This window comes from Montipora capricornis, chromosome 2, assembly GCF_036669925.1.
Source record: "Montipora capricornis isolate CH-2021 chromosome 2, ASM3666992v2, whole genome shotgun sequence".
Classification (NCBI taxonomy): domain Eukaryota; kingdom Metazoa; phylum Cnidaria; class Anthozoa; order Scleractinia; family Acroporidae; genus Montipora; species Montipora capricornis.
Window position 1 is genome coordinate 11,624,592 of NC_090884.1, and position 22,665 is coordinate 11,647,256.

A 22,665-nucleotide genomic window follows, 5' to 3' on the forward strand; every position below is an offset into this window, starting at 1 on the left:
TTTCACTAGTGACACAAGCACAAGCGCAAGCGCAATACCTATTGAGCGCAAGCACAAGCACAAGCACAAGCACAAGCACTAGCACAAGCACAAGCACAAGCACAAGCACAAGCACAAGCACAAGCACAAGCACAAGCACAAGCACAAGCACAAGAGCGCTTATTTCACCGTGAAAACGGGGTTGACGCAGGCATAAGCACAAGCGCAAGAATCAACATTTTTCCTTTTCCTTTTCCTTGCGCTGCTGCTCAGTTGCGAAACACAGCATAAGAACAAGGAAATCTGCTTCGCCTGGCCGTGTCTGTCCAATTAAAGCACTCGTTCCAGATACCCCGCGACTAAGCATTTCAACAAAATGGTGGACGTGGGTGATGTTGATGCTTATAGACCACTTTCATAAATGGCGAGCCCCTTCAACTTCTTTTGTATTTATGTTAATTGGACTTAATGGCCTCATTTGGAAATTTGTTCGCCGTAGCGAGGCTAGAAAGGCTTATTAGCATTAAAACAAAAAAAGATTTGGCTGCCATTATGAAAGAGGTCTATGTCGATAAAAGCCAGGCTTAAGAGAAGATTAGTTTAAAAACTGGCAGAGACTACTGTACTGGAATGCGAAATGTTCCCTTCCGGTTGTCGTCCGCGTCTCAAAAAGGTTGCATTCACTACTTGCACAGATCCCATAATACACCTCTTTAATCCCCAAAAAATTTGCATAGGCATTGTTTTCGATTTCTCTTGAGAAATCTTCATGTCCCAGGAGGAATTGCAAACAACGATCATGTATTTCTTTTCTTTTCTTTTTTTTTTTTTTTTCCTTTTTGGAGAGGGGGGGGGGGGGGGGTTAAAAGAGGTGTACTATGGTATTGTGCTGATGACGTCACGGCGGCCATATTGACTACGCGAAACAAAGAAACAGCGGCCTTGGTAGTGCCCCAAATTCATACCCTATCCGTAAGCAAATTTGTTTCAGTTGAAAAACGTGGTGGCCTATAACCTAGGCTAAAAGGCTCTCTCAGCCACTGATCTAAAAAATGACTAGTTCGAGCATCTATTGTTTGAAGTGAAGCACAACAAAATCGCGCCGTCGGCCATCTTATTGGCACCATCTTTGAGACATCAGCTTAAGAGTTAACAGAGAGGATAGCAATTTGGAAATTTTGTAAAAATCACTTTCAATGTCATTCTGCATAGTATCGAACGAGTTTTCGTTTTTACCCATAGCATAACTTCACGGCCTATACAAAGCTTAAGCACGAAAACTGTCCCAACAAGGACGCGTGGTTTTGGCAGGGTGAAAACGGCAGGTGGCTCAATTCTTTATTTTAGTCCTCTCATGTCAACACAAACTCCTCCAACGCTCGTTTTGATGAGAGAATATTCCTCCCTTAGTTTTCACTGGAAAGACGTGGTAAAATTTAATTTGTCATTTGGTTTGAAAACACCCCTTGAGAAAATATTCCACTTATTTCTTCGTCTTCGCGTCTAGTGACTGGCTTATATGAGCACAAGTGCCAAGTTGTCTTGGCATGCACCTTACTTGCAGAATATTGAAGACAACTTCATCGAACAGATTGAGATACACCACATCATTGACAGTTTGAAGAGTTTCAGGAGAGTAATCGTTATTAGGTGCTCTGTGAGACAAGAAAGCAAGACAACAATTAATGATAATAATGACGCACTCATTTTAAGTCAACGGGGATACCGCAAAACTGTTGAAGTGGCACGTTGCGGTTACAACAAACATAAGCAAACTCAGCGTTTTGATCAGTGGTATTTTTCGCTGGAACGAGACACTAATTAGCATGAAATCAATGCGTCTGTGTGTGATGGTTGAGCTTATATACGCTTGCGTCTTTAGAGTGAACCAGTCCTTAGAACTAAGGATCAAAGTTGGCATTGGGGTTACCGTAACTGAGTTCAGTTCATGGTTCATATCTTTATTTACCCTCGGGTTTTAGAGTAGCTTGGTGTAGCAAGTATCTCCGAGCATTTACCTTCCCAACCATGATACACCATGCCCTACTCTTTGCGACAAGTGCGTAGGTTCTTTTACGTCCAACAGGATTATGAACATTGAAGGGATGTGAGACGGGGCCTACAGTTTATCGTCCTTATCTCGAGAGTCTAACCATTTGCAGATGTCAATACAAAGACAGGACTTTCTCCTCATTTATTTTAAGACCATGAGTGTTGGTCCGGCCGGAGTAGAACTCACGACCTCCCGCATAGCATCCCAGTGCTCAACAACTGAACCACCGGTGCGCGGTTAACTGCTTAACTGCTTATGTCGAGCTGACGAGTGGCAGGTCTACTTCCTGACAGGCAGGTCTACTTTAGTTGCAAGGCCACCGAAGTAGCCTTTATCATCTCTGTTTCAGATATTTAACAATTATTCCATGAGTGCGAGTTGGATATGAGATGGTAAATGGCCAACGAGGCCAACTTCAAGAAAATGTGATGTTGGGCGATACCTCGTGGTCAGACAGACACAGGCTCATCACAAAAACGTCTCTCACCTTTTCGCGTACTTCTAAGATTTAGAATTGATCCACAATTTCCACACTTTTTTTTTTTTTTTGCTTTATACGGAGAGAAATTTCGCTTTCCGGCGAAAAAAACTTTAATTTACCAACGCAAAGCGCAATCCTTTACCATATGAGGTCAAACTATGTAATAAGGTATATGACCAATCAGAGCACGAGCAATGAATTATCCGAGGTTGAGAATTTAATAAGTTCAGATATCCACGTAACACGTAATTAGATGCACGACCATTTGATATTAAGCATCACGAAGTGTCCCGTTAGTCTTCTCCCCAACTCCAACATCCATCCATATTGTCCCACAAGTTCCGAGCCACAAGTAAAGACAAACTGCTGCAATAACCCTCACCAGAAGCAAATGACCTTGAAGCGTGTAACTTGCAACGCTTTTCCTTGGAACAAAGCCGGGGATTTTAGGAAACCAACTTTATGCCCAAATATGGACAAAAATAAGATCGAAGTTGCACGTGCGGGAAAATGCACAAGCTACGCTACATCCAAAAAGGGAATTTTTTAAACAAAAAATCCCAAGCTTTGAACCAGAGTTAAACGCTTCTGCCTTCACCAAAAAACACTAACCCTCGGCTTACTCTTACCAAGAAAGAGGTAGCAAACGCTTAGACTTAAAGGGACACATCATGTTCGATATCGTAAGTGGTCATGCATCTAATTACACGCAAGGGTATGACGACACTCAGTGATACCAATAAAAAGAGTCACTTGACTCCCAGAGAGCCGAGCGAGTATAACCACCCTTTCCCCGGAAGCGATTATTTTTAGAATTACCTGAAGGGAAGAGTAAGCTGTTCGTTCCAGCTTGGATTAGGCCCGTCAGCGACTGTGGTACTGGAAAAATTCCCTTGAAAAACTGCCTCCACAAATGGACGGACAAGTGACTGTTGAAGTAAAAAAAGATTAATTGGAAAATCTGATATGTTCAAAAATACCCTTCACATCAAAAGGCTTCGAATAGGCGAAAAACAAACAAGTTACAGAGATTGCTGATTCGGTACTTCGTCGTTCCATTCGTTTCGGCTTTGAAAAGAGCGTTACCATTGAAAATATAATCCATAGCCGGGATGGCGTCATCCTAAGAGCGTTCACCTTTCTTTTAATCATCCATGTTAAACGTTTTTCGGAGCTAGGCGTCCAAAGGGCGTCCAATTTGTTCTCTAGTAGGGTTTCTCCAATAACCCGGGAAAGGATTATTTAGTCGATTTCAGCCATAGAGACATTGTCACTATCGACCCCTGTTACTGGGAAACTTTACAGCGATGAGGACGGCTTCAGCAATGGCAACTCCACAAAACACCAGGTTAAAGGGGAAGTGTCACGCTATTTCAGTCAAACTTCAAAACACTAAAATAAGTCTTTGCATGAATCAAGGCCAAAAAATAATGGTGTAGTACACTGAAGTTATTCTTTGTTATTTGCATCCATGGATGGAGAGGATGAAAATGGATTGAAACCAGTTTTTTCAAGTTTGGTGATGGTGTCTCCCAGAAAGTCGCAAAAAATTAAATACGAATAGTTCTTCATGCAATAAAATTTTTTCATACCTTATCAGTGAGTTTTCAATGTTGTACGTGTGAGCTAATAAAGTACTTACTCGGATTTTTACCCAGTTTTGACCTAAAAACAGCAAATTTAGGAGTCCGGACGTTTCGTCCGGTTTTTTACCATTTCACGTCCGGTACTTTGGTGCTATAAATTTTTAGATTTGCTGGCTTCTTTTTTCCCTTTTTCTTCTTTTTTTTCTTTTTGGACTTGGGTATCTCAAGAAGCCATGGGCTGAAGAAACTCAAGAAAATCGCGCAATAAATCCTTCAAACTAACAAGAAGTCACGTCGCCTCATTTTGCTTTGTTAATGGGATAATCGATCTGATGGCCTTTCATTCACGCGATAAGTTTAGTTTTCTTGTTTTGTTTTGTTTTTTCTATCTCAAGAACGTAAACAGCATTTCTGAGAGTATCAGAGTTTCAGACCTCCTTGAGGGTTCGTTCCCAAGGCACTTGCAATCGACCTTACAACGGGAAAATAACCAAGTCCGGTACTTCCATTATCAAATCCGGTACTTCGAAAAGCTCTCGAAAACCCTACACCTGCATTGTAGGTTTTATTGCTGACACTTACAGCAAGAACAAATGGAACACGTTTAAGAAATCATGCTCGATGGCTTAATCGCTTATTTTCGCTAGAGTTGCGATCAATGTTGGTATGGCTGCCCACCATCTTCACTCGCCCCAAGCCCTACTCATCATCCCCAATTTCATAGTCCCAGTTCGAAAATGAGAATAGGAAGCTTAAGCACGCGCGCTTTTGAGACGCGGACGGCAACCGGAAGTGAGCTGTTTTCCCTGTAACTTGTATACACACAAACACATTTATATTGCTAAGCATCTTTTCTCCTTTAAAGATAATTAGTTTCAAAATCTGGGGGATACTACTGTCCTGGCATGCGAAATTTTCACTTCCGGTTGCCGTTCGCGTCTCAAAAACGCTAGTCTCGTGCTTAAGCCCCCTAATGCTGCACCGTAACCAATCAATCAAACGATCAATCAAGCTAGCATTCGCCATATCCTCTTATTCTTCACAACTACTACAATTATATGTGGTGTACAATTGGTACATTTCAATCCACCATTTTACCTGTCCCCACGGATCATTGTTGGTTTGGGTTACTCCCATCGGCATACTGGAACCTCCTCCAAATCCAGGCACACCTCCTGTAAACTGCCTTGCAGAGGTTCCAGACCTCGAGGAACCTCCTGCAGCAAATCGTGTCCCAGCACCTTGAGATCTTCTGTTGAAACACAAGACCGAGAGAATAAGCTATTATAGGATAGCACATGGTTTGAGCCTGTAAAAAGCCAACTTGTTTGCCTGTGGTCAGTAAGGATTCTTAAAGTTGTTGATCTGAAGCAAATTGTTCAAAGCTCGGTGATTAAGTTAATCCTTGAAAATGTTCGCGCAATAACATTTTTAGCCTTTAATTTTGACTTGTTAATTGACTTCTGAACAACTGGGCGTCGTTCTGTTGCATCATTGATCTGTGCATGTGTTTCATTGGCCCAGAAAAGCCCCTATTGGTAATGGACAATTCAGTACGTACGTATGTAAAGAAACGCTTTCTCTGCTTGCTTGAAAGAACATGGCCGCTCGTCAAGAGACAAAGAGAACTTTAGTACGACAGCGGCGTAGGTGACAGAATTCCATAAAGTAAAAGGTCTTATTAACAGAGAAAACGGCTCTGCACGTGTTTTTAAGTACAGAGCACTCTTCACTGTCCTCTGCAATACAACGTAAAATGCTTACTCCCGTGCCATGCGGAGAACGTCCGCACCTACAATACTCGTCAAAAATCTTGAAACACTTGTGGCTGTTTCCCCTTCCCCAATGTTGACTTGGGTATCACAGTGGTCTCAGTGCTTCAAAACACGCGTGGCTCAACATTGGGGGGGGGGGAGAAGGCACATTTCAGTTGGGAAAACAAATTGTCAAATAGAAATCTCAGGATTTTTCCAGAAAATCCGAGAGAAACGGTGTCTGTTTCAACGATTTGTGACGAGTATTGTAGCGAAAAAGTCATGGGGTGCAGGGATGGTGCAGTGGTGAGAGCACTCGCTTCCCACCAATGTGGCCCAGGTTCGATTCCTCGCCTCGGCGTCATATGTGGGTGGAGTTTGTTGGTTCTCTACTCTGCACCGAGAGGTTTTCTCCGGGTACTCCGGTTTCCCCTCTCCTCAAAAAACCAACATTTGAATTGTTGTGTTAATTGTTAATTTCACTTTACAGTGTCCCCAATTAGTGCTCCAGCGCTAAATCTACTAGACACTTAAATAAAGTTCCTTTCCTTTTTTTTCCCTTTACTAGACACTTAAATTAAGTTCCTTTTTTTCAGAACATTAATTTTCTTACAAATATAGTCGCCTTCAGATGAAAAAAAGCCATCTCTTTGGTGTTAACTTCTTTGTTTGAAAGGAATTTTAATTACTTCAACAAATATGTAAGCACTTAATTTCCTATGATAGGTTAACAGCATGAGAGGAAGGGGTAGGAAAGGGGTGGGGAAGCGAAATGGAAGAGTGGTACCTACCCAGCTGGTTGAACTTCGTCTCTCACAGGAATGTCCAAAGCGCGCACCACATTTACAATGATTTTAACATCACTAACAGTCAAATTCTACAATTAAAAACAAGAGCAACATTACGTTATCGCGTTTAAGATGGGTGCAAGCTGAACTTACAACTGAAAATGACCCTCTCTATGACATACTTCCTTATCTCTGAATAAATAGTTCTACCCAAGGAAAAAGCACTTACGTCCAGAGCTGATAAACGTCTTCGCTTGAAGAAAAGAGTTATGGGGACACAAGTGATGTTGAGAAGATGGAGATGTGTAAGAGGACACTTCGTGACGCTTGTAAAAGAAACGTCGTGTTCATTTCCACATTATCATTATTAGAGCGAGTGTCGTAAAACCAAAACCAAAGTAATTACTTTGGCCAATCAAAAAGGACGGAGACAATGCACTAAACCAATCAAAACTCGAAGTAATTACACGTAGCCAACACAAAGCGCGGGAAAATGTGCACGCACGAGCCACGATTGGTTTGGGTTTCACTTCTGATTGGTTGACAAAATGGCGCGAGAACTTTAAATCAATCACTCAGTTACGTAATGCAAAACCAATTGAAAGCACTTTGCTAATTACTTTCGACACTCAATTGAAAACCATTCTATTTGGTACAATTAAACATTATGTATTTAAACAGCAGTGGTAATATTTTCTGATGAGTGTAATATTTATTAGTGTGTGTTATCGGCAACAAGGTAACTTCGCTTTAAGACAGTGTTTATCTTCTGTCCTTTGTACTACAGACAAAGAAACAGCGTGGATCTCCATGCTTGCAGTCCTGGACATATCGCAGAGGAAAGGAGGGAGGAAGAGTGGGGAGCTTCACAGTCAGAGATGCGGAACTTTTTCCTCATCCTACCTGTGCACCCACGACTTTTCTTTCTCTTCGTTTTGGGCGAAGCGGGCGGCGGGGAGCCAACATTTGTCCAAATTTAACTCCAATATCCCTGAAAATAGAAAAGCAATCTCACAGTGATCTGAAGAAGGTTCTCCAGCTTATTGTTAATTTCGGTACTCATTGCAACCTACATAATTTATAAACAACAACGCGGAAGACAGCTAATTCACAAATCTTCACAAAAACGGCAACAGTATAGCCGCTCGATTTTCTTTTCCGCGTTGTGCTCCTCAAGCAACGTTACTAGAAATTAAATCTAATCACACAATTGTTTTAAACCGTTAAGTGAAAGACATGCGTATAATCATAGAAGAGGCTTTTGGAATCAGCTGACGTCGATTCTGGATATTAAAAAAATCTCACCCAATAATTAAATAATTGACACCACTAACAAGACATTGGAACTCTAGTTTTCTCTATCTGAGTCTAAAAAAAACCAATTTGCTTTCATCCCAAAAAGTCAGTGTAAACCGCTCATAGGCAACACAGAAACTTTAGTTTGAAATTGTTAAAAGGCCAAATCCTGTGAAAAAAGCGAGTCAACAGTTTTTATTCTAAACAGTTCTGACCCTACTTGCTCTTCAGCAACTCTTATTCTCTGCGCAATGAATTCTGTTTCCGATTGTCCTCAAAGTAACCCTTCCAGACGCAAAGCCAGAAAGGCTTTCTATCAGACCATTAGCACCGTATGACACCGAAAAATAAGCAATGCTCTGACTCCCGGACAAGAACCTTGAGCCATATAACAAAAGCAGATGCGGCCTACCCGATATTAGGAACTTCATCCTCAATGATCATATCCTTCAACTCGACTTGTCGTTTGGCTATCAGGGAACGCTGAGTGACATCATCTCGAATCTATGAGGGAGAAAAAGCAATCAATGCATGTGCTTTACCATGCATATATCAAGTTACAGTATAACGAGAAACGGAAGACAGGAAAAACGTTGCTAGAACAGCAGCTTTGATAAAATATACAAAGTTGTAACACTTTCTTAGAAAAGCAGGCAATTCACCCTTGAGTTCGCCAGTTATGCAAATTCTCGACCACGTCTCGGTTTCGCATTCGTCTCGAATTCTTCCAACTCCCCCTCGTGTTTAGATGAGGCTATGGAAACACAGAAAACGTCCTCTGTTGCTTAAGTAATCATTATCCCAAAACTTTCTCAATACCTTGTTCAAAAACTTTGTAACAACGGTTTTGTGCGAAAATATTTCATCATCTGTTTCTTCTTCATCTTGCTCTCCCCGCAGCCTTTTTTCATACGCCTGTGATCCGTGATAAAAGATGGTGTTAGAATTACATCAAGTCTTACATACACAATTTCTATCTTCTGGAATTTATTGGAGCGAATTCTGCAACTTGAAGTTAAGCACTAAAGACAGCGAGAGGACGCAGATTTAAGCCGAATCTTTCGAAAGGCTTTCACAATAAATTAGAACTTTCGCAAATCGATGAAACACTGTAAGATCGTTCGGGTAACGTTGGCATGAATGGCCAAATAGGTTGAATCAATAATTATTAATAACCAGGTGTCTGTTCCTCAAGACTCGCTTTAAGTCTACTGACTCGGACGAAAAGCTATGTGTGCAACTGAAATGCTTACTTATTCTCAAAAGCATGTTTACAAGATAAGGATCCACGGCTAGGCCGATTTGATGGTAGGACTAAGTTTCAGAGATGATCTCTGGCTGAGCCCTGGTGAAACGGTGCATAATAATTTGCCCGGGATTACTATGGACTAGCTTTGCCCAATATTGGCTTTGCAACTAACATCATTTATGACTCGCGAGGCCAAATGGTTTAGTGGTACATGTAGTCGAAGATAGTTTAGCTAAGTAACGTAAGTGCGTGAGATTATAGGGCCACACCCTGTCCGGGGAAACCCATAATAGCCCGACATTCAGAAGTAATATGAGCAATCACAGGGCCGTTTTTCTATTTTGGTTTTATTCAGAGAGAAATTTCGCTTTACGGGGAAGAAATTTTTAGCTTAGCAACGCTTAGCGGAATCATTTACCATATAAGGTCAAACTAAGGTATATGAGCTGATAACCGAGATTGAGTGAACCAATCAGAGCACGCGAAATGCATTGTCCGAGGTTGAGAATTTAATAATACTCGATCGTTGGTGCTGAAACGAGATCGAGCCCATTTTCAATATCTCTCGCCAAGTTTCCCTTGGACAAAAAGCACTTGCTACCTGCTTTTAAGAACAAGGTACGTTGATTAGTTAGGGTAAATGCAAACTGTTTATCTTTACACGAGTAGCCGAGTTCAGGGGACACTTGGACGTTAATCTCTGTATTCCACGACAAGAGTCCTGTCGAAGTTGGGGAGAAGAGCATTGGGCCACTTGGCAAAGATTATCAAAATCGGAGCGCATCTCACTAAGTACATTGCTGGACATGTCTGTGTTAGTGACGAGGAAGCAAAAACAAGGAAGACGACGACAGTTACGAGAAAATCCCTGAAAACGCAAATTTGCGCCGTCTCGAATTTTGCGGATGATCTCAACGCTTTCAATAATTTCCAGGTATACCGCTGGGCTGTTAAAGCTTTCAGACAGAATGGAATATTGACCATCATCACCTCAATCTCCACAAAACCACCAAAAAGTTCATTTCACCTCTGTTTTCATCAGCAGATCAGCTGAATTGGGTAAGAAAGGATAGTGCACATGTCGTCGGTGCTTTAAGTTTTCTAGTGCCAACAAAAGTCTTTTACCGTACTGTGGCGTGAGCCCATCCAATGGGGCCTCTTATCTTTCATACTGGGCCTCGGAGCTAATTCTCTCTCGAAGAGATTTATTGTTAGAACGAATCACGTGGGGGTTTCGAGATTAAAAGTCCAATCAAAACTGAGCCATGACAGTGCGATTGTTTTACGTCACATAACCAAACAAACATGCATCACGCTGGATTTTTTTTTTTTTTTTTCACGTTTTGCCGTAGAAATATGACACTTCGCAGGAAAAAGCCGTTCTAAAATGGACTAAACTTGGGAAAGGGTTGACTCAAGGAATAAGTGTGAATAGAGGAACAATAATTATTTGATGGGCTCCTCAGTGACTGTTGCGAATTGTCCTCGCACTCCATCTGTTGCTCACCTCAAATATGTTTTCTGGTACTTCCCTGTCACGTGACGGGATCATTTTTAAATTCTTGAACTCAGGCACCTGTAATGAATAGGAGCATTTAACAAAAAATTACGCGAGTGTCGTAACAGAAGCTTTACTTAGGGCAGTGCAATACATCTTATAACTTTTCTGGAAAAGGATGGCACGAAAACTCCAGTAATCGTGTTCTTTTGAAAAACGGAACATCAATTCAGTTTTATTCTTTTCCACAAAGTATTTCTATGAAACCGCGAAAATTCTTTCTTTTGCGAAACTAGTGTACGGCCTCCAAAAATGGACTTAATTCGAATCCAGACAATTCTGTGCACTGGTTCTCAGGCCATCCTGGTAAAAACCGTTGCCCTTTCTAAAGATCTGTTGTACAAAGTTCTAAAATGAAATGTGCGCTGAACAAAAACACCATTTGAGGCTAAATATTTGTGGGACATGGGTAAATTCTTCAAAAGTAAAAAGCATGAACGCACCGATACTGCAAAGCATTCGCGATCTGATTTCGCACAGACAAGCATGGCTCCTCACCCCTTTGTCCCTTAGCTGTATAAGCTTGAATCTCTTTGATTTTGCAAACTCCTTCTGGCTGACAAATTCACATTCTTCCTCTAACTGGTTAAGGCGAAAGTACTGAGGAGCGGTTGGTCCTTCTTTCAGACTGTGTGTCAGCTAAAGACAAACGATCAAAGAAAACTAAGAAATGTTATTTAAAGTTATATCACAGCTGCTTCAGTTTTCAAGTCACTGCAGGCAAAGTCAAGCTGTTATGCCACGCCTATTATGCAATTCTACCAAAATTCATTGGAAAGCTAAAGATCGTCTACCAAAATTGAGAATGCGATTGAAGACTTCCTCAGCCTCTCTCCCGTGGAGTCAAATACCTCAGCTAGAGGGAAAAAACTGTTCGAACGTCAGCTGTTGTGCTTTGGCTCTTATTTGTGCTTTTTCTAACTATTTTAAGACGAATTCAGTCTGGTATTTTCGAATCAAGAGTAAGAAGACGTCAAAACTGTATTGATAATGTATATATTTGTGTTAACTTCAAGAACAAAGACTTTGATGGCATCCTTTCGACAGGGTAGATAGACAACAACGTCGTTTAGGCACAGAAATGCATCGTTTCCGATGAAAGGGCAAAGGATTGACAGGATAGCACAGTTTTGACTGCCACGCGCACTGAGGGCGCGGGTTCCGTATGCACGGCTTGCGTATGCACGGCAGCATCAGCATCATTCCTCTTCCCCTCCCCCCACCCCTTCTCTATTAATTCGGCAAGTTATTTGTTATCACCTTGATGATGTTCATTATGTCGGCATTAGCAGGGTCATTAGGATCCAAATGCGATTGTTCTGGTGAGAAACAAAATGGAACGAAAATCACTTGCAACAAGTAAGGACCGTCGATCCAAATATAAACCATTCGTAATTCCTTTCCACGCATTTTGAAACACTGGTTAAGATAAACCGATGAGGTGTTCTTCACGTGGCAAGCCGTCAAGAAATAAGCACTACCGGAAAGTTCGGTAACATATATATAATCAAGTGAAGCTATGATCTTCGCAGTTATGAACGCAATTTTTGCAATTGCGTAGAGAAGCCTGAAAAATTCAGGACTTCAACGGGGTTTGAACCCGTGACCTCGCGATTCCGGTGCGACGCTCTAACCAACTGAGCTATGAAGCCACTGACGTTGGGAGCTGGTCATTTGTGGGGACCCACAAATGACCACAAATGAACTGGTCATTTGTGGGTCCCCACAAATGACCAGCTCCCAACGTCAGTGGCTTCATAGCTCAGTTGGTTAGAGCGTCGCACCGGAATCGCGAGGTCACGGGTTCAAACCCCGTTGAAGTCCTGAATTTTTCAGGCTTCTCTACGCAATTGCAAAAATTGCGTTCATAACTGCGAAGATCATAGCTTCACTTGATTTCATATCCGCAGTTCATATATGATTCATTTCATATACCATTCATCATTGATTCATTCCTCACGGGATCATTAGAACCCACAAATGACCAGCTCCCAACGTCAGTGGCTTCATAGCTCAGTTGGTTAGAGCGTCGCACCGGAATCGCGAGGTCACGGGTTCAAACCCCGTTGAAGTCCTGAATTTTTCAGGCTTCTCTACGCAATTGCAAAAATTGCGTTCATAACTGCGAAGATCATAGCTTCACTTGATTTCATATCCGCAGTTCATATATGATTCATTTCATATACCATTCATCACATATATATAATGAGTCAAGCTGTTGGACCTGATCATGCTTAAAGTGGTTTTTAAGTAGGAGCCGTTTTATTTCAAATTACTAAACTCGGAGGCGATGACGTAACCAGGGTATTGTGATCTGGGTAGCCATATTGTTGTATGGGGATTTTTGGTCCTGTTGAGAACTGAGAAGAAAATGCTGCCTTTTTAATGACACCTGCAAATGGTTTGACTTCAAGTCTTCTAGAATAAGGATTTTAAACCGTAGACCCCATATCACAACCCTTGCTGTTAACTTGATATTGTGACTGAGACGTTAAAACCCACAAGAGTAGGGATTAATTCCCGGTGTTGCGATCTGGCCTTGTGATGGGGTACATTATCAATTAACCAATATCAAAAATACCATAATACTCTTTGTTTGCCCCTCCAAACTTTTGCATAAGAATCGCTTCTAGTTTCTCTTGAGACCATTGTAAGTCCCTAGAGAAAATTCAAAAAAATGTTATTTTTGACAGTGGCCAATTGGCGCTTTGCTATGCCGTTTAAACCCGGGTTGTAAAACTCAAATAGACTAAACTACAATAAACTTTAATGTTGAGGTTTCCGTAAACATCAAACTTAACTATGCTATAACATTCAACGCCTCACTGACCTATCCACTTGATCAGATTTTGAATATCCACCATTCCAGCTGCCCCCAGAGCTGCCAATGCATCGTACCGCTTCACAGCACTGCAGATGTTAAAATACATTAGGACTGTAATTAACAATTACATCATGGGGCCAGGGAACATAAAAGGTACTGAAACGAGGTAATACACCTGTGAGAAGGATAACAAGCTACAATCGGCGACAAAATTGTTGTCACATTGACCATTTCTACCCTATACCACATTTCTCCCATCTTTTAGCCTTCTTAAATAGGTAGTCCAATTCCCCCCTCCCCCCCCCCCCCCCAAACAATGTTGTAGTGTGATTCCCGGGATATTTAGGTACAAATAGGCAACATTGAATGGGGGAGGGGGGGTCTTATCAATAATAATTTAGAGCATGATTCAAATGATAGTGTTATTTTACACTTAAAAAGAACTGTTTAAACACAATGTGTCAACTAATTATGTCAATGATTGTAGTTGCTGGGGGGAAAGAAAAAGAACTTTATTCAAGTGTGTAGTCGTTCTTATTGGGGTCGACACTGTAAACTGAAATCAACAATTAACACAAATCAAGTCAAATGTTGGTTTTTGAGGAGAGGGGAAGCCGGAGTACCCGGAGAAAAACCTCACGGTGCAGAGTAGAGAACCAACAAACTCAACCCACATATGACGCCGAGTCTGTGAATCGAACCCGGGCCGCTTGGTGAGAGGCGAGTGCTCTCGACAACAGGCAAAAGGACAGCTGAAATATCCTAAGCAGGATTTGAACCTGCAATCTCCGTAGCACCGGTCAGATGCTTTACCCATTGAGCTACTACACACTTAAAATAAAGTTACTTTCCTTTCATTGCTTTGACAAGCCGACTCACAAAATATATGAAGCTGAGTCCAGGGCATCGAACCTTGCCACATCAGTGGAATTAAGGGGTTTGTTTTGTAAGGGGGCTGCAGTGCTGCTTCGGTGACTCGAAAAGTTGTTTTTTCTTTTAACGAGTTGATAAAGGTCGAATTAGACCCAGGAAAAGATTGAATAGCATTAGTCTTACGTCAGAGCGAATGGCAATTCGCCATTCGACCTTTGCCGACTCGATTGTTAAAACCATAATTAGTCCCGACACAAGTGGACACAAGTAGGCACATAAGTGGAAGGCGAATGGTGTTAATACGGTACTACTTAGAGCAGTGCTTTATGATACTGCTACTGCTCACAGTCTCCTAAGCTCTCCACTGGAAAACACAGCCATACGGCTTCAGATCGGTACTCGATTCTCGCGAACCTCTAGTGAAAGAATCCAGTAACACAAACCTCATGTTTGCTGCAGGGTGGCCAGTAAGCAAGGGTGGAGCCATAGCATTGCCATCATTACCAACAGCCCAGCTCGCACTGGCTAGGATTGTGCCTGAAGTCAAAAGGTAAATGGGTGGCTGCGGTTCAGCTGCATTGTTCGATGCAAAATCCAGCGGCTGGCCTATAAAACAGGAACGAAAAGAAACCAGAAGAGAATTGTACAGGAACACTCAGCCTCCTTTGCGTAGACCTACTTCTCACCATCTTGCGCCTCTCGAGTAGACAATAGAAAAAGGTTAAATGATCATTTGTTGGCGGTTTTAAGTACTTAAAGCAGATTTAAATGATAGCCTGTTCCGGGCTCCCAGATAGCAGGGAAAACGAAAACAACTGCGTGTGAAAAACGAGTAGGCACTTGGATTTTTCGCACGCATTTTTTTCTCTTTCCCGACTATATGGGAGTCTGGAACAGGCTAATTTCATATTTATAGAAAGCTAGATTAGAGCAATTTCCAATTGAGTGTCGAAAGTAATTAGCGAATTGCTTTGGTTTTGCATTTACTTCACTCAGTGATTGGTTCAAAGTTCTTGCGCCATTTTTTCAACCAATCAGAAGTGAAACCAAAACCAATTGTGGCTCGCGCGTGCACATTTTCCCGCGCTTTGTGTCGGCTACGTGTAATTACTGCGAGTTTTGATTGGTTTACTGGATTGTCTCCGTCCTTTTCGATTGGCCAAAGTAATTACTTTGGTTTTGGTTTTACGACACTCATTTGAAAACCGCTCTATAATAGCATTTTGATTCCTTCCTACTTATAAATAACGGAAGGACAGCAGGGACATGAAAGACGGAACAAATGTTTTACTTCGTCGTCGTTGTTGTTGTTTTTCAAAAACCAATTTTCCTGGTCAGATCCTGTTTTGCAAACAGAGACATATTTTCAGGGATGGTTTTAGACAGTTTCACCACATACGGTGCAAGAGATGATTATGGATTTAAATATCTGTTCTCGAGATTTAAATATTTCTGATTGTATACTCCTTATCAAGCCAGGTCTCAATAAAAGACGGTCACAGGCGGTCTACCGCAGCCTATATCGGGCCTTCTACCAGTGCCTGTTAAGCCTACGAGCAGGTTCCCGAATTAGGGTTCCTGCTGCGTTCCAACATCGCCAGATGGTTATGGAAAAATTGATAAAGCCTGAATCACTCACCGCTTCCTACACCGTCGTGTTTGTAAAACACTTGTTGATCACTACTGAAGTCAAAGGACTCCAGCTCGATTCTGCCTGACAAGTGACTTGGCTCAGGAATCGGTAAATACAGCTCTGCCACAAGCTTGTTTTGAATGCCAGATTCCATTATCTACAGAGGAAGCGAGCAAAATAACTTGGCGAACTTGTTAGAGCACTTGCCTCCCGCCAATGTACCTGACTCAGCGACACAAGAGGCGAGAGCTTTTTCTCCGGGTACTCCGGATTTACCATCTCCTCAAAAACCAACATTTGACTTGATTTACTTTCATTGTTAATTTCAGTTTTAAGCAAGTTTGGAAATTTAGATCAGTAATGACTTATTTACTGTTGCGAAGTGTGTAAAATGTTCATCGTCAAACAGTGTTTTTTTTTTTTTTTCCAAACTAGTACTCAGACAGGAAGACTAGAATAGTTTAAGCATTGCATTGTCTTGGGGAGGGGGCTTGTTACCTGCAGTTTGATGTTCTCTGGCCACTGAACAATCCGTATGTTGTGTATTTCACCAAAGTGAATTGTAAAGTCACTCGAAAGTCTCCTGTAAACATAATATAAAACCAAATCATTCGCCTTTTGTGAACTAATGTCGGGTTTCGCATATTGCATGGTCACGCTTCATTCCCAGGATGGGAGGGCAGGGAACTCCCATATAAAAAAAAAGGAGGTGATCGTCGGAAATTTTGAAAAGAACCCCTAAGAGGTACCAAATTATGGGTTTTAAATTAAAAATTAGATAATAGGCCATTTTCGAAATATCAAATATTCAGCTTGACAGAGAAGAAAAAAAAAAACAACAGAAACACGTTGGAATGAATGTGAAAAATATTTGCATATTATCCACTTTCCTTTGTCTTTGTCCTCACTGCCTCACTATCAAACTGAATTTAAATATAGCGAAAAAGGCCTATTCTCGGTTTTCACATGACGTCACGACCGCCATTTTGGTGCCCTAAACAAAGAAAAGGCGGCCATGTTGGTGCCCCGACCAAATCCTCCGGGAATTTAACTCTATTATTACGCAAACGCTTCCTTTTGTTTTCGTTGAAAAACATGGCTGTTGATCACGTGAGTGAAAACCAGCAATTGTCAAATGTCTAAAAGGTACCGCTAAAGCTCCCGCCCTGGACCTTTTTGAGGCTGAACACCCTAAGAGGAACCAAAACCGCTTTTTTAACCCCCAAAAGGTACGACGAGCACCCCCGTCCTTTTCATAAGGGGGGCCCCCCCCCCCCCCCCCATCCCTGGGGTTTCATTTCATGACAATGCTGAAATCTACGATACTGATGACAAGCAGAGAGGGTCCAGTGGTGAGAAAGCCACTGGGCCATCTCACCTCCCACCAATGTGAATGGGTTGGGTTGAGTCTTTTGGTTCTCTTCTCTTCTCTTTTCCGAGGGGTTTTCCCCGAGGAACTAGGGTTTGCACCCTCCAGCCCCGCCTCAAAAGCCAATGTTTGATTTCAGTTAAGTTGATTTGATTTCTAGGTACAGTGTCAATTAGCCGGTGCCTTAGAGCTAGAAGACTTGACACAATAATAATTATCACTCATAGGTATCATGTAACTAGACGACATAATTTAACAAATCTCCACTGTTTTGTGAAACGAGAGCAAGTGGATCCTATTGAGTTATTGTCGAACGACTGAACGAGAATGGGACAACTGTTTACATCCCTTGAGGCAAAAGAAGTGACATATTTTGTACATTTACTGTGCGTTGCATAAAGTGCAATACACTTTAAACCCCTGGTAATACGCAAAACTAAAGACGTAGATGGAGACTCCCTATTAGAATAGGACAGGGACCGTCCGAATAAACAAACACCAAGCTCCAGGTTCGCATTTCCATCAGCCATTGTAGTAGATTAGGTCAAAGGGCCACATCCCATGTTTTTTAATCCAATTAATATCCTTTTCGCCCTACAAAGTCATAATTATGGCCTTCCAGGGAGTGAAAGACGTATCGCCATTCTTGCGTTTACTGCTGTTCCGATGTCGCTACAACTAACGCGGATAAATTCTTCTTAGAAATTTCAGCGTTACGGTAACTTCTCGATATTTATGAAACAACTCAATGGTCATATACCTCTGATACGTCTTTTTCGTAGAGCCATGAACAACCTTTACATTTGTGTCCACTGAACAAGCGTTAAAATTTTGTAATCACCTTTGAATGTTTCTCACGTCGCTGATGAAGACAGCCTTGAGTCACCAGTTGTTAGGGTATTACCCTAACAAGCCAACAAGCGACACTGAATTTCGCTTGTCGGGTTTACCCCTTGAAAGGCAAGGTGATTACGACTGACGTTATTCAAAGCGAGATTCTATCATATAGAGTTCGTTGTAATTACTCAAAACCCCGCTGCTGTGCCACTCACTTGACTACTGTTCTTGACACTTCCTTGCCGTTGAACAAAACTCTAATGAATGCTGACCAATTTTGCATTTCAGTGCGTCTTAGTTTCTCAGGCCTAAATAACCAAGAAAGTATTACAATATTCAAGAGTCCACCTTCTTCAAAGTAAAGCTCTGCATAAATTTACTTTTGAAGATCGTGCACAAATGATTTAATTCTTAAAATCATGTTTTTAACTCACATTTGATTAATAATAATATATATGAAAAAAATGTCAACATGCTCATTGGCCGAGAACACGTTAATAATTATTAATCCCAAACAGTGCGGAAAGTTGAAATTAAGTTGGTCGACTGGAAAATCGCAAAAATGCAAAATGGCAGACAGGTGAGGACAAGTGCAATCTCGACCCCTGAGCTCTTCTCTTTTGCGCATAAGAGCTCTGGGCAACTCTGATACAAAGTGTCTTCTCATTGGTTTTCGTAAAGAACAATGACAAGCGTCTCTGATTGGTGCATTCATGTTAGCACGAGCAGAGAACAGGCGCCGTAAGGTTCAAATAGCCAGTTGTTGGCTATAAGAGCGCATAAGAGCTCTGGGAAACCCTGATACAAAGTGTCTTCTCAATGGTTTTCGTAAAGAAGAATGACAAGTGTCTCTGATTGGCGCATTCATGTTAGCATTCACGTTACAAATAGCCAAGTGTTGGCTATAAGTACCCTACGGCGCATGTTCTCCTACATAGAATTTCCCTGAGTCTAGGGGCATGCGCAGACATAACACCCGGGGCTCTGGTGACGAGGATGAGGACAAGTGGAGAAAGGACGCAGCTCTTTCCAACCTCTAATTTCATTGGATCCCTTTAAGGCCGTGACACATCAGGCGACAAGTTGCAGCGACACGTCTCTGCGACAAGTCGCTCCGTGTGTCCCACTTGAAAAACAAGTCGTTGCGACACGACACCTGTTCGGTGCACAAAACATGATCTCGTATGAGGGGGAAGGTGAAGCAGTTTTCTAATTTAATATGGCGGACCACAAGACGCTCTCTCATTGGTTCATTTATATTTTGTCGCAGCCATTGTTGCCGGAAGTGTACACACGATGCGACAACGCTGGACTGGGACTGATCGCAGCGACAAAATTAGGCCACAGCGACAATGATTTTCACAAAATTAACCTGTCACAGGAGGCGAATTGTTGCGGCGACTTGTCCCCGCGACGTGTCGCAGCGGTTTGTCCCCTGGTGTGTTCCGGCCTTTACGAGACAGCTATATTACTTTTAGAGTTAGGGTCCATTGTTTCTTTTGTATCGTGACAAGTGGCGTGATAATTAAGAATTTGAAGGAGGATGCTAAGAACAAAAACACCCAAGAAACCACAAATAACTGGCTCGAAGTCTGGAAAATGTCTTGGGCTTCTCAAAAGCACTGCAAGTGACGAAAGCATTGAAAAGTACAGGAACCCGCAGCCCTGAACGGAATTCTCGAGGACTTTTGCGCAAAAGTTCGTAAATGCTTCCAGAACTTGATCTTTGTCAAATGATAGGATATTTTTGGTCTGCAAGTTTCCACAAGTGTTAAAATGTCAGTCAATATGGTTATTTTTCAACCAATAACGTTGATGTAAGCAGGACTAGTGAGCCATGATACGAAATAAACACGATAACAGCAAATCAGAGTCACATTTTCGCATGAAAATTATTAACAAGCAATCACATTATTTATCTCGTGCAATTTGGGATAAATCAGCGCTCGTACATTTTTCAAAGACTACAAATTGCATGCACTGGCCGGATTTCGTTAGCCTTTGAAAAAGTTACTCTTGCTGATTTTTCCCAACTGAATTGCGCTCGAAATCATGTGATTGCTGTACAAATATGGTTGACTCGGTTATGTTAGAGCGCTTTTCAAACGAGAGTCATGCAGTGAACATCCAAAAAATTTACCCGACCAATCAAGAAGCGTAACCGTAATAAATCAATAGGCCAGTTTCGTATTCTAACGGTTGGACTGGACCTAGCACGAGATGGAGGCTAATGCGGGCAAATTAATTTGCATTTGAAAAGATTTGCCCGCATTAGCCTCCATTTCATACTAGATCCAGTCCAGCCGTGAGAATTCGAAAATGGTCTAATAGGATTCGGTAACTCGACAGAAATGTGCGCCAACAACGCCAACGCATTACTCGTGAATGGTTTTCGTTTTGTTTCTCATTAGTTGAAAAAGTGGTGCGAAATTTTGTATGCCAATCTCTGAGCAAAGCAATTGATTTAGTTATTTTCGACACTAAATGGTAGACAATCCGCAGAGAGGAACATACCTCGTGACCTGATCTACCGGTGCAACATTGGTAGTCATCGAAAGTTCCGGAAGGAGGATAGGTTCTCCTGCAAGGTTTAGGAAATAGAGAGGTTTAGAACAAGGCCGGGAGTGACGCAGTGGTAAGAGCTTTAAGGTTTGGTTTCCTCTTTAAACAGCCAAGCATTCCTATCGAGCGACTTCGATTCAGGTCCATCATCGTCAAACATCAGAAAAAGTTTGGATTTTGTTTTCATTGCCTTTAGTGTGGAACAATGTTTTTTATCATAATTACTTACCTGGAGCTCGTTTATTTAGTTTTGCGTTTTCTTTTAAATTTTCGTATTCCGTGGTTTCATCAAATTTTGGAGGCCTTGAAGGACGAGGAGGAACTAAACCGCATCATAAATACGAGAAAAGAAAGAAAAAAAAAACAAAGTTAACATATGGGTATTGAGTCTGAGCTGACAGGGCAAACTTTAAAAAATACATTTAGTTGATATTTTTGTCTGCCCAGAGCAAATTCTTGAAATGGACAAATACTGAATGCGTCTATCTTCAGTGAATATTTGGTTTTAGTATACACTAAAACAGTGGATAGCGTTAAACGCGCGCGCTGATTGGCTACTCAAACTCCAGATATCCTTTGCTATTCACCTCCAAGCAATTTACGCCTGAAAATGTTGTAATCTTTACAGGAATAAATGAGTTCAAATCATCTTTTTGTGCTATATTATCTCACTGCTTCGCGGCTCGGTAAATATCCACCACTAGCCACCTCCACTTCGGTGAATAGTTGTTAATTATTATATAAACACCATTATTACATAAGTATAGAGATTTGCGTACATTTCCGTGATGAAATAAAAATGACAGACGATGTTTTCACGAGTGAAAAATTGTCGTATCAGTCTTTTGATTGGCTAATATTATATTGAACATTGGCGCGGGAGGCCTGTGCACCGACAGCGGGAGTAAAATTTGCAAACATGGCGGCCAACGGGTCTATGGTTTTAAAAGTTTTTTATTTTTTATTGCTTAGTTTTCTCCACAAATTAATTCAGAAGATCTTAAAAGTTTTAAAAGTGCTCAAGCGAGGTATGGAAGGTAAAAATTTCTTTTATTTTAAAATATTTTGCTGTTTGTTTGGTGCTTTTGTTCACTATCGGTGGCTTGATAGCCTCTCGATTAAAACTTACTTCGTTAACTTTATGACCCCTTTACTTATATAATAAACAAACTACTTCATGGTTGGCGCGTTTGTACGATTTTTATTACTCACTCGTTGTGAAGGATCGTAAAACTCACTCGTTCGCTTATGCTCCTTTACAACTCGTGAAAAAAATCGTACGCACTCACGAACCATGAAGTAATCTATCTATGAAATACAAAGTGAGCTTTCGCGCGAAAACATGATCTCTTCACACGTAAAGACAACATCTTCACACCTGAAAAGATCACTGTTGCTTTGGTTATATATAAAAATCGCGCCTTTTGATGCCTTTCGTGACATGATTTAGTATTTCATTGCTGTTAATATAATAAATAGAATATTACATGGCCGCTTGGAGACACAAAATTTCTCTTCTCGTGTTGAAAAATATTTCACACGTTCGCCGCGCTCGAACACTCGAAAAGAAATGTCGTATCCCCGCGCGGCCATGTAATATCCTCTATTGATCAAAACGAGTTGATATAGGTCGAATTACCAACGTAAGACACCCCGTGAATCTTACAATGACAGTTGACAGATTCAGGGAAGCCACCTGCATATTACAGGTCTCTATAAGAGGCAATTGCTTGAATTGTCCAGATATGTGAGAGGATCACTTCTCCCTTTCGTCTACAACGCGCACTTCAAATAACGTAAACACCCGCAGTTTACGTTTACGT

The 22,665-nt window shown here is 41.5% G+C and overlaps 1 protein-coding gene across 2 annotated transcripts in view; it reads right to left on the reverse strand.

The window, feature by feature from the left end:
• Positions 1-22,665, reverse strand: part of LOC138038832 (coiled-coil and C2 domain-containing protein 2A-like) — a 74,105-nt gene that overhangs the window by 13,137 nt on the left and 38,303 nt on the right. For both annotated transcript variants that reach the window (XM_068884894.1, XM_068884895.1), the window contains 17 exons: positions 21,072-21,164; positions 20,795-20,861; positions 18,496-18,588; positions 16,573-16,657; positions 16,081-16,231; positions 14,885-15,047; positions 13,575-13,654; positions 12,005-12,063; positions 11,243-11,383; positions 10,694-10,762; positions 8,757-8,852; positions 8,350-8,441; positions 7,545-7,632; positions 6,645-6,730; positions 5,198-5,351; positions 3,333-3,442; positions 1,538-1,634 (listed from right to left, as the gene is read on the reverse strand). In XM_068884894.1, the coding sequence (XP_068740995.1) occupies positions 1,538-1,634; positions 3,333-3,442; positions 5,198-5,351; positions 6,645-6,730; positions 7,545-7,632; positions 8,350-8,441; positions 8,757-8,852; positions 10,694-10,762; positions 11,243-11,383; positions 12,005-12,063; positions 13,575-13,654; positions 14,885-15,047; positions 16,081-16,231; positions 16,573-16,657; positions 18,496-18,588; positions 20,795-20,861; positions 21,072-21,164 (1,724 nt within the window). The remainder of the gene's footprint in view (positions 1-1,537; positions 1,635-3,332; positions 3,443-5,197; positions 5,352-6,644; positions 6,731-7,544; positions 7,633-8,349; positions 8,442-8,756; positions 8,853-10,693; positions 10,763-11,242; positions 11,384-12,004; positions 12,064-13,574; positions 13,655-14,884; positions 15,048-16,080; positions 16,232-16,572; positions 16,658-18,495; positions 18,589-20,794; positions 20,862-21,071; positions 21,165-22,665) is intronic.